The sequence below is a fragment of the Phaseolus vulgaris genome, chromosome 1, assembly GCF_000499845.2.
Source record: "Phaseolus vulgaris cultivar G19833 chromosome 1, P. vulgaris v2.0, whole genome shotgun sequence".
Lineage (NCBI taxonomy): Eukaryota > Viridiplantae > Streptophyta > Magnoliopsida > Fabales > Fabaceae > Phaseolus > Phaseolus vulgaris.
This window is the reverse complement of record NC_023759.2, coordinates 21,233,766-21,245,428: the sequence shown is the minus strand read 5'-3', so window position 1 is coordinate 21,245,428 and position 11,663 is coordinate 21,233,766. Positions and strand designations below refer to the sequence as shown.

Below are 11,663 nucleotides of genomic sequence, written 5' to 3'. Positions count from 1 at the left end.
AATTAAAATAAAAAACTATCTTTTAAAATAATAATATATGAAAATAAATTATTTTTAAAATGATTGCAATTTAAATTATTTATTTTATTTTATTTATTATTTTAATATTTATATTCGAATTCTTAATTTTAATTATTTATTTAACGTTAATTATTAATAAAATATTAACATATGATTTTGCTATAACTTTCTTCTTTGATCGCTTTTTTTTTTTAAGAGCAATGTCTGTTATCATTTTATTTTTTGTGCTTATATTTCTTTCTTATTTTCGTGCTTTCCCTTCCATTTGCGTATATCCAAAAATAGGGTATTAGATAATATGACAAACCTTTAGTAATTAAATTATTTTCTCTCTCGATATCTCACTTTTGATTCAATCCATGCGTATCTCACTAGAAGAAATTTCATGAAGAACTTGTATGTGGTAATAATACACATGCTGATGCTTCATTTAGCAGAATGATTTATCTGATATTTGCGCTTCATTTTGACGTTTCTGTATACAGATAAAATGACAAATGCCTAAGACACATTTCATCTAATATTCTTCGCCAAAACAAAAACAAAGAAATGTTTGAACTAAATGACAATGGCCAATCATCTCAACATGTTGTAGGCAGGTAAATCTTTAACGCTGGAGATGTCTTCCAAACCAAGCTCTCGCTCCAACTGCGCTCTGGTGAACTTCAAAACATCCTAATAAAAAAAATATAAATGAATCATTATCAGAGACTAATCAAAATAATTAAGAAATTAGCAGATACCATTTAATGATACATACATTAAATTCCATATATGTCGCACGCTTCGCTAGCCACTGAGCATCCATCATTTGAAAAGCAACACAAAAAAGGTTATCAAATGCCATTTCATCCTCTTCAAGCAATTTCAGAAAACAGAATCCGGACAAAGAAGATGGATGCCCTGCAAGGAAAATAGTTGCATCAGACGAGTTTACATTAATGATGTATCTGAGTGAGAAAGAAGCACACATCAACACTAATTGCAGATAAGGAAACCCCCCAAAATAATATTAAATCTGTGAAGGTGGCTTGATGAAACAAGATTGTACAATAACTTAATTACTTAAAGCAGAGAACTTAATTACTTAAAGCAGAGAATAACCATCATCATTATAAACAAACACTGAATTTCTTCGTAAGAGAATATATGGTACCTGATTGAAGATCCAAAATTTGAGTCAACATAAAAGAAATGTTGATTCCAGCTACTGCAAACGGATATTCCCAGTCTGCTCTGGTTCCATCTTGTTTATTCAATAATCGCTGGAATGAATCCTATGACAGGGACACGAAGAAGCGAGCTTAACTAACCAAAACCATGCTACTCATTCAAGTATGAAACACATTGTGTACACGTGCATAATCAACTTCTGCTTCATATAAAGCCATGAAAGCAGAAATGCACATGGGAAAAACGACTTTATCAACAGTATATTGAAAATTTATATAATTGCAAGAAATTCAAAACCAAAAGCACAAGGAAAAGTTGGTGCACCTATAACAGTGCAGCATCAAGAATAAATTTACATAAATATTTACGATATATCAGTTAGGAATTTCTAAAAGTCGTCTTAAATAAAAAATGAATGTCTACAAGTATGGGTGTAATTTGGTACTCTATTTCAGAAACAGCAACATATAATTTTACAAGGTCAGTGGGAGAGATTTTGAAAGTTTTTGGTGAATGTTGGGCATGCCCTCAGAGTTACACGAGCACAAGTAGTTTTATTTGTTATAAAATCTAGCATTGGCTTTGATGAGAAAAAGGAGAGTACAAGGTGGCAGAGCAATGCTTGTAGAAGAAAAAATGGAGAGAAAGTAAGTATGAAGATGAGAAGGTGGGTTGAATGAGGGGGAGGGAAATGTGAAGAGGGATAGAATAAGAATTTAACCAAAAAAAAAATGTATGGGGTGGGAATGACCAGTGTTAAGATCGACAATGTTGATGATGCTAATTTCTTTTTTTTGCATTTTCAGAAGGCTACTTCAGAGTAAAATGACATGTTGATTTCTTGGTCAATAGTGATTCGGATAAATATTATTTTGAATTATAATTGTTCGGGTGAAAAAATCATTAATCCATTAAAAATTTAATTGAAAAATCTTATCCATTTGATAAAAATTCAATCCATTTACAAAAAAAAAAAAAATCATGGATGCAATCCATCCATAAAATTGATATATTTTATTTCAAATATTAAAAATATATTTTTGAAACAATTGTCAAAAAAAATTTGTTAATTTTAAAAGTATTTTTGAAAGCACTTTTTGAAGTGGTTTTAAGAATGAAAAAACCTCATTGAATTAATTTTAATGCATTAAGTATTGATGAGAGAATTTATTGGATTTTGAAAAAAAAAAAGATACATCATTAACTATCCATAAAATTAAATAAATCTAGATAAATTGAGTGTTGTCACCACTACTTTAAACTACAGTGACTTTTTCATGATTCTTTCGAGAACATCAGATAAAATAATAGGTGAAAGCAATGCACGTAAATTTTCTGATTTTTTCCATAGAAAATGCCTAGCATATGGATAGGTTTGTGTTGTCTTTGGTCTTCTAGAGAGATTTTTTCTTAAGGAAATATATATATATATATATATATATATAGATAGATAGATAGAGAGAGAGAGAGAGATTGGATAGCTATGTTGGACTTCTTTTTTTAACCTAATAGGCTCTTATTTTCTAAAAGCTGATTTTGTTCATATTTTATCCAGTAAAGAGGAATGACTGCAGATAAACCATCAACTCAGGAAACAACTCGTTGTGAAAGCCAGTATCATCTAGCATTTTTCTATTTTCTTTTAGTTTCTCCTTTCACTGGGATATTTTATCAACCCCCATGAAATTTTCCCACTTCTCTTTTATAAAATATTTTCTCAAAAAAAGAAAATATCCAAGCCTGAGAACAGAAGCTAGGTATATGGATCTGCAGGAATTTAAAGCTCCCTCCTCCCTAGGGAGAAAACAAAAGTCTTGCATATATATAAATATAATAGCTTATTTTCTAAATCATAACTGGACATTCTTTAGCAATCTGGTAATTTGTCAATCAAAGTGGATCAATGGGCCAATTTCAATCGTACACAACTAGATAGAAGTGAACAACAAAGGTTGTAAAGTAAAGCACTCTCTGTTTACAAGGATAGGGATAGAATTTGGCCTTGAGAGAAAAATCAGTAAGCAAATTATAACTTTAAATATAATGAAAAGGAATTCGATATAATAATGTATTGATAAGAAATATTAAACCTACACATTAAGCAAGGGCAGTGTATTCATGAATGCAAATGCAATGGAAGAAACTTACTGGATACGTCTTTGCAAAGAAGATGAGATTCTCTAATGAAATAAATCCTCCACCCCTGTAAACCATGATTAGAAGTTCAATTAACTAATCTTAATTCCCAAAAAACAAAGAATATGCAATTGAATGTGTAAAGATCAGACTTCAAGGAAACTAATCTTGGAAGATCAAGATTATAATTAAGAAATATCTTGTCAAAAAAATAGTCTTTCTGGAAAAAATAATCAGTAAAGCTGTTACATTATTTTATTCTAACTTACGCATACCATAAGATCATGCCAAGGGAATGTGACCCATTACTTCCAAAGTAGACGAGAAACTACTCCTCAAAATCCAAAATCAAACTATCAAACATTTAAAAGTACAAAACCTATAGGGAGTGTTAGCCCATGATTATTACGGCAATCAACAGAGTGCATGAGAGGGTCAAAATGTTACCATTCATTTACTATTATAAACCAATAAAGACTTAACAGTCTGAGATAATATTTTGAGTCCTTGACCTGTTGCTTAATAAAACCCTATCCATACCCAAGCTCCCAACCTCTCTCTTTAAAAGTATAATGCATTGTTTTTTATCACACACCTAAAATCTGTTGAAGGGTCTGAACCTTGCCATCCCATTTCCTTCCAGAGGTCGGATTTAAGTGCAGGAAGCTCCCTGTCAGGGTAAGCCAATTTCCACAATTGTTTAAGAGCATCCTGCAACCAAAAAAGATTGAAAATGGCATCCTACCGTCAGTAAAACAAAGAGTATATTACATAATCGATTGACTATTTATATTATAAATTCTTAGAAACACCCTATGGGTGGATTAGATACATATACTATACACAACAGACATGCAACAAATAGTCATTGTGCTTGTCCACCTTTTAGTTCATCCATGTGAGGCAATTTAATTAAAAATTTTGTATATCTTCGTATGCAAGCATTTGCAAGTCAATCAATTGCCATGCTCACGTTCCAGTTCAAACACATTAAGATTGCATATCAAGCATGCATGCAGATTGCAGAACAAAATAGAAAATCAGCTTCATTATATCAAAAGATACACATAAAGATAACAGCAGAATCAAAACAAGTTAAATTTAAAACAGATAGGATGCAGGGTGTAGTAGCAAATGTCAGTAAAGTGATATGAAAATTAAAACAGAAAAAGCATTATTTAAATACTTGGTGTTCAGCTTTAGAACCATCAAAGGGAACTTCAAGCCGTTGCCGTATGTTTTTCAGTCTTTCTTCCTGAAAAAGAAATACATGTTAAATATCTACAAATTGCTAGAAACAAGAAAAGCAGGTGGCCAGAAGCTATAAACAATAAATAGCAATATATAACATAAAAATCTTGAAAACAACAACAAACAACAAACATATACCTCAACTACAATGATATCATTTTAAAAGGGCTACAGAAGCTCAACAAAAGAAAAAAAATCTGAACAGATCAGATGTTTGAGTAAACATATTTACAAAAGGAGGAAAACACTTTATCAAATCTCAAAGTTTACTTCTTTTTCTTCATGCAAAATTTACCATTTATATATCAACAAAATACATATCAAATTTTTAACAAATATTGACTTACTTGTGCCTTACAGCAAACATTCAAGAAACTGTGCAGTAATATTAAACTAAATCCAGCAAAAATATCCAATCACATTCTTGATTAGATTATCAGGATTTACCGGGACCATTGCATTCATAAAAGAGGGGATGGTAGATTTAGGGGCTTTGATTTGATTGATCCAAATTCATAATTTAGATCAACTGTATTTCAGATAAGGTTTGTAAATTCAAGACATTTATATTAGGGGAAATACAATAAAATCATTTGAATGAATTCATTTGCCAAAGAATTAAATTAGAATTATGTTACTTGATTTTGGCATAAGCAAGCACATCAGAATTCCATATAAGATTTCCCGAGACATACCTGCAGAGGACTTAGTGATGGAGGAAGCGCCCTATTGTTTTGCATATTTAAAGCAGAAGAAGGAAAAGACAAAAGACACCCAAGAATAGATCCAGATCCTAGTACAAAATTTGCTGCAAAGGCAATATGAATTAAACAAGGTTAAAGGTCAGAAAATCACCGTTAAAATCATAACATGCTGCATGTCTTGTATTCCATTTGTACACCAGTCAGAAATGAGGAAAGGATACAGATAAATAATACACGAAATCGAGATGTTTAGTATTTACAGTAAAATATTTTTTCCAAGCGTAAAATAAAATGCATGAAGTGAATAAATATAAACAGTCCTCTGATAGAAAGTTCATGTATTTCAAAAACTAAATATCCCAAGCAATGTTTCCCGTTTATCTCTAGGCTTTACATTTCAAACCTCACATGTAGTGATCCAATCACCATGAGATTCTGCCACCAAACTCAATAACTAGCCTAGTATGACTTAGAAGCTCCATCAGAAATGCTTTAAGTATGAAAAGTTCACAGACCAAAGACTGATCCTTTTAGTTGCCAATATAAATGAAAGACCTCAAGGGAAAAAGATTGACTTTCTTCACTTGAAGAGTGCCAAAAGCATTGGTTCCCCATGATTACCACTGATGGAAAAATTTCCACGAACACTTCGCACAAAATATATTAACTATTACCACAAGAATCATGTTTGACTTTAAATGCAGAGCTCACTCTGAGAATGTTAGGAAAACATGGGTCAGTCAGCTTATGCAAGACTAGAAGAAGACAACTTCAGCATAGAAAAAAACAAACATAACATCATTAGGTTAGTTGCAGACTTGCAGTTAATGAAAACACTCACGATGAAAAAAAGCAGTCAAGTATTGCTATATGTTTACATCAGTGAAACAGGCTACTACTCAATTACCGATACTATCAAGCTTAATTGTATCTGAAAGGTCCAAAACAGTCATCTATCACACACCTAACCACTGAGCCCATTGCGCAATGATGTTTGAGAATATGAATGTCCAATGAAACTGCGCCTTCTTCCTCTCGTCATCCCATAGATCTTCAAGTGTACATATCTGTAAGATATGGAAAAACATAACATCACAATATGCATACACATTTAAAAATGAATCCAATTCCCCCACCCCTCAAAATTAATATAAATATTTATTCACCTTCTTATTCTCAGCATAATCATCATCTGCCAGCAAGGGCTCACTCAAAGAATCTAATCCCGAAGAATCCAAATGCTCATTCCTTTTGCCATCGACATCCCCATGGTGGAGTCTTCTCCTCAACGATCTTGAAGACATAGTATGCCTCTTTACTATGGTTCAGCCTACAAGTCAATAAAAGACCATTTATCAGAACACACAACCATCGAGTTAAAGAACATTATCATCATCAATGTTTTCAATGCAAATCCATGCATCACACCAGCTAGAACTCCCTATTGTTTCCATAACCCACATCACAAGGATTGTTCTAATCCTTTTCAGATGTTGATAAACACCAAAGCAAGGCTAATTCCCTCTAATTGCCCTAACCCCGGATCCAAGAGCCACAAAAGAACTGAATTTCAATAACAGAGTAAGTCCAGAAATCAATAACAATAGAAATTGAATAAACCCTAAGATCGTCTAATTTACCGATAATAATTATAAAAATAAACTCTTTCTTTTCAATTGAAACCGAGACGAATAACTTGAAATGCAGAACACCAAAAATTGGGGCGTTCTTAAAATAGTTGAATTTGAAAGAGGGGAGGAATCTTGGAATGGAATGAAAATAATAAAAATTGGTGGTGATGAGTGATAGAAATGAATTAAAAAGAAAAGGGGTTTGCTTAATTGGATTGCAATTGGTTTTCGTGGTTGACAAGGAAATAGAAGAATAAAGAGATGAATAGAGAGAGAGATTGTATGTTAAGGTGTGTTACCAAATCAACAGTAGCGTTCTGGGTGAGCTAAGTCTTCTTCACTTGTCAATGATTTAATATTTGGAAGAGCATTTGGGGAAGGAAAGGGGAGAAATAGATGCAACAATGCAACGAAACTCCCAATTTTTTTTTTCCATCAAAACCAATTTATACTCGTATCAATTTGCGCATCATGCTCTATTTTAGTCGGTCATTTATTGTGTCACTTCCTAAAAAAACACTATTTACCAACTGTTCTGTAACACTATAAAACACATCATGTCCACACACAAAACAAAACCACTGTTCAGTTTATTCCTGTTTTCTATCTTTCTATTTCATTTTAATAATTTAAACCTTAATATCTATATTAATTTTTATTTTTAATTTTAAACTATATATATATATAAATACACATGTGTATTTATTATATTTAAAATAATAATATCTAATAATACTATGCAATATGTTATCTATTCCTATATTATCCTTATATCAATATTTATTAATTTTATTATTTTATTATGAACATTGAGTTATTTCTTATTTTTTTTTAAATATATTAAAATTGTTAAGTAGTTTTAAATGTAGAGTAATTTTTTTTTAATTTAATTTTCTGAAATATATCTTTATTTCTTCAATTTTTAAGGATGGTTGTTATTTTTCAATTTGAATTTTTTGGATTTTATCACCATTTTTCTCTCTTCGTTTTTTCTTACTTTATATCTCTTCTTTCTCAAACCTCTTGAAATCCAATAATATGACTTTCATGCTCTATCGGTCTCTCATGCTCGGTGTCTCTCATACATATGAATACACATAAGTCTATATTTCATTTAAATAAATAAAAATATACATATAATAATAGTAAAAATAAAAAATGTGAATGCACAAGCACGAGATATTATGTGTTCTCGTTAATTTTTTATAAATAAAATATCATCATTTAATATTATTTTTTAATAATAAAAAATAAGTAAAGTAGGTTTTTTATTATTTTTTCGTCCTTCATATTTTTATATTTAGAATTTAAGATATTACTAAAAGTAAAATAGAAAAACAACTTTATTATATTGAATGAAAGATTCCTTGATATATAAATCAATACATAATATAATATATATACTTTTATATTTTAATTTTAAAAAAAATGAAAGTGGATTCATGTTGTTGACACTAACAAAAAAATATTTCTTTTAAAAAGACAACTGATTTTTGGATAAATGGTTTTAAACAACTTCTTATAATGAGATTTTTTTGTTATTATTTGTTTTAGTCGGTTGACTTTGGGAACAAGTTGTGACTCTGTCTATCTCGTTGGTATCTGTTCTTTCCTTTGGAAGTTGGAATGCGGCTCCGTTTGAAACAGAGGGGGTCTTACTTGTTGATTGCACCCCGACGATCAAGTCAGTACAGGGCTTATAGAAACAATAAGTAAGTAAGTAGTTTCAGTCTTAGAAACAGTGTACCTTTACCGGGGATCTCAAGTCCCTTTTATAGACTACTTTTAGGTTACCTCTTGTAACAACCTTCTCTCACGAGAACCTTATCTCGAGTGAAAGCATGTTTAACGGGAGGAGAGTTTGTTACAATGCGCACAATCTTAGTGCGACAACTGCACATAATCTTATCTCCTTGGAGTGCATAAATCTTAACAGAATGGCCACCAGAGTACCAACTCATGTACCAACATTAGGGGTCCAATATGTCCATTGTAAGCGTACAAGCCTCTACGTACCATGCATGCAACTTATTCTTCAAAACTCTAGTGCTCTTGGGCTTAGGCGTTATAGAGAATGTTTTACTTGTACTAGACCGAATGTACTGATGGAAGAGGCCCAAGCCCATAATAGAAAAAGCCCAAGCCCAAATACAAGTTCAAGCTTCATCTCAAGTCCAACAAATAGAAGATCTGGGCCAACTAAGCATCATTGGATGTCTTTTTCTGTAATTACTTTTGAGTATTTTTAGTAGAACATAAAGGGAGATGTAGATATAGATATAAGAGGTGCAAATGTATAAAGATAAGTCACACCTTCCATGTGACATAAAAAGAAGGTGTAGGTGTAGATATAAGAGGTGCAAATGTATAAAGATAAGTCACACCTTCCATGTGACATAAAATGAAGGTGTAGGTGTAGATTTAAGAGGTGCCAAAAAAAGAAACCAAGTCACACTTCCCTTGTGACTAGGAATTGGCTCCAAATTCAAATGCTTCTCAATTGAATTTTCCTCCACTTTCATTTGAATTTTCAGCCCTTTAAACACTGTAAATAAGAGGGTTTGGCTCATGTATTTGCAAGATTAATATACTTAGTGAATTGCTGTCAATTTGTGCCAATTTCACTTCTTGCCCAAAAACCTCTTAGGTTAGGCTATTGATCTTCACAAATCCCCCTCACCAAAGAGAGTTGGTCTCACCACTCTCAATCCCTACATTTTATGCACCTTCAAGGTCACCATCACTCCTAGGAGGACCTTGCACGCTTATACTCCATAGAGCTTCCGCCAATCACCAACAATTTCTACCAAACAATGAAGGCACTTCTTCAGCATTTGGTATCTAGAGCCATGGTCTTTAAGAGATAAGTGCCTTATTTTGTTTTTATTTTTGTGTGCATCATCATTCTGTGTTGTTCTTCAAGTTTTCCATATTGTCTTGCTATTTTTTAAATTTTAATTTGATTTAGGTGTTGTTTGGAGAAATCCAATCGGTGCATTGTGTTCAAATTGTTCTTGAGCTTCCAATTTTCAGATTTGTGTAGGATTCCATATAGATTTGTGTTGTTGTTCTGTTTTTGGTTTATTTGAGTCTTTATTGCAATTTTAATCGGTTCATATTGTGTTGCTTTGAGTCATTTTGATTTTTGAATCCAATTGTGTTTTGTCTAGTCATGTTTCTCCTAAATTGTCATCAATTCCATGTAGTGTTGTTTTTTATAATTTTGGTTTCTTGATTTGCTTTGAGTCCAGTTTTAATCTGATCCTTTGGTGCTTTTTCCTTTTAGATTTGAGTTCATATTTGTGTGTTAGATCCATACAAATTCTTATACATCAATTCCATTGTGTTCTTGAAGTTTCTTCAAACTGTTTTTAATTCCAGGATTAGGATCACTCTGTGTTTTAATTCTGTGTAGGCTGTTTTTACTTATCAAATTAAAATCCGTTGAAGAAAAATTGTGAAATTCTGGATTTACATAGATTGATGTGTTAGAAAAACAAGAAAATAGAATCAAGTCAAAATACAAAATAGAAAAAAATGATAAATCAAATGAAAAAAGTGTACATCCTGGCGCGAACAGAGACGGTAATTTGACAACATATTTGAAAAATTTATCACAATTAATTGGTGAATTGTTTTGGTGTGATTCCAGCGCCAAAATTTTGCTAAGATCTTGAACTATTTATGGTTAAAATTTCAAATATCCAGCTCAGCATAAATTTTCTAAGTCACGCATTTTGTGCCTCAAATTTCCAGTAGTACTGTTTTGGTTTTCTTAATCAATTCTAGTGTCATTCCTTAGGTTCAATTTATGTGCCACCTTTTATTGAGTGCCTTATTTGATTGCTTGTCAAATTTATTCAATATTCTTTCAAGTTGTGTCATACAATTACTCCATTTGTTGTTGTCCTATTTCTAAATTGAATTGTTCTTTGCTTTAAATTTGTTGACCTCTATTGTTTGTGAAAGAATTTCGAAGTGGTGCTTGTTAAGTTTGGAATTAACCTTTGTGGTGAGTCCATCCCTACTTAGTAGGTACTGTTTTGAAGATTTAAATTGACTAACCTTAAGAGGTTAAGTGAGGGGCTTCAGCAAATAAGATTACAAAAACATACAAAGTGTGGGACACAACAAGAAGGAGTACCAAAAGCAAAGGTGATACGAATCAAATAAAGAAGGCTTTTAATAATGAAGGACAAGATCATTCGCCCTCACATTTAAAGTTCTTCTTATTATTCTTTGCAAAAGATGAGGCCCAAAGCCCAAGCCCAAGCCCAAGAAGGCCAAAGCCCAAAAAGCCCAAGTTCATCTCATGAAGGGCAAGGCCAAGTATTAAATAATAAAGAATATTGTTGAAGGTGCTTAGAGGGAAACATTAGAAACCTCTATTGTTAAAGCATCTTTTAGTCTTTAGTTAGGAGTTTTAGGGGGGGTGTGTTAGTAGATAGGTGTAGGAGTAAATAAGGAGGTGCCAAAGTGAGAGAAGGGATCACACCTTCCTCATGCATTGTTTTAGGCGCCAATTCTAGAAGCTTTTAGGAGGGAGTTTTTTTGAATTTGTGTAGCTTACATTTCAGCACCTTAGGCTATAAATTAAGGTGCAGCCCTTGTATTTTTCAGAATTGAAATGAGAGTAAAGAAACTATACTCAATTTTTGAGTGAGCATTGGAGAGCTTTTGAGCCTTCTTCTCTAGTCTTATCTTGAAGGATCCATGGTGTCCACAAGTGGCGGCAGCACACTCATCT

At 32.1% G+C, this 11,663-nt stretch overlaps 1 protein-coding gene across 1 annotated transcript; it reads right to left on the bottom strand.

Moving 5' to 3' along the window:
- Positions 1–450: 450 nt before the first annotated feature.
- Positions 451–7,384, bottom strand: LOC137813775 (uncharacterized). Its single transcript, XM_068616198.1, has 10 exons — positions 7,216–7,384; positions 6,452–6,615; positions 6,250–6,352; positions 5,277–5,389; positions 4,517–4,585; positions 3,926–4,041; positions 3,343–3,397; positions 1,178–1,298; positions 782–924; positions 451–696 (listed from the first exon to the last, which is right to left on the bottom strand). Exons 2-10 carry the CDS (start codon positions 6,587–6,589, stop codon positions 598–600), a joined length of 957 nt encoding a protein of 318 aa, XP_068472299.1. The 5' UTR covers positions 6,590–6,615; positions 7,216–7,384; the 3' UTR covers positions 451–597.
- Positions 7,385–11,663: the final 4,279 nt, after the last annotated feature.

What these genes read in the sequence shown, in the direction of transcription:
- LOC137813775 (XM_068616198.1), bottom strand. Translation starts at nt 6,589, where the DNA reads ATGTCTTCAAGATCGTTGAGGAGAAGACTCCACCATGGGGATGTCGAT. An exon ending in GCAATGGGCTCAGTGGTTAG is followed by an intron (nt 5,390 to 6,249) that starts GTGTGTGATAGA and finishes TTGCCTTTGCAG; the next exon opens with CAAATTTTGTACTAGGATCT. An exon ending in GACCCTTCAACAGATTTTAG is followed by an intron (nt 3,398 to 3,925) that starts GTGTGTGATAAA and finishes CATGGTTTACAG; the next exon opens with GGGTGGAGGATTTATTTCAT.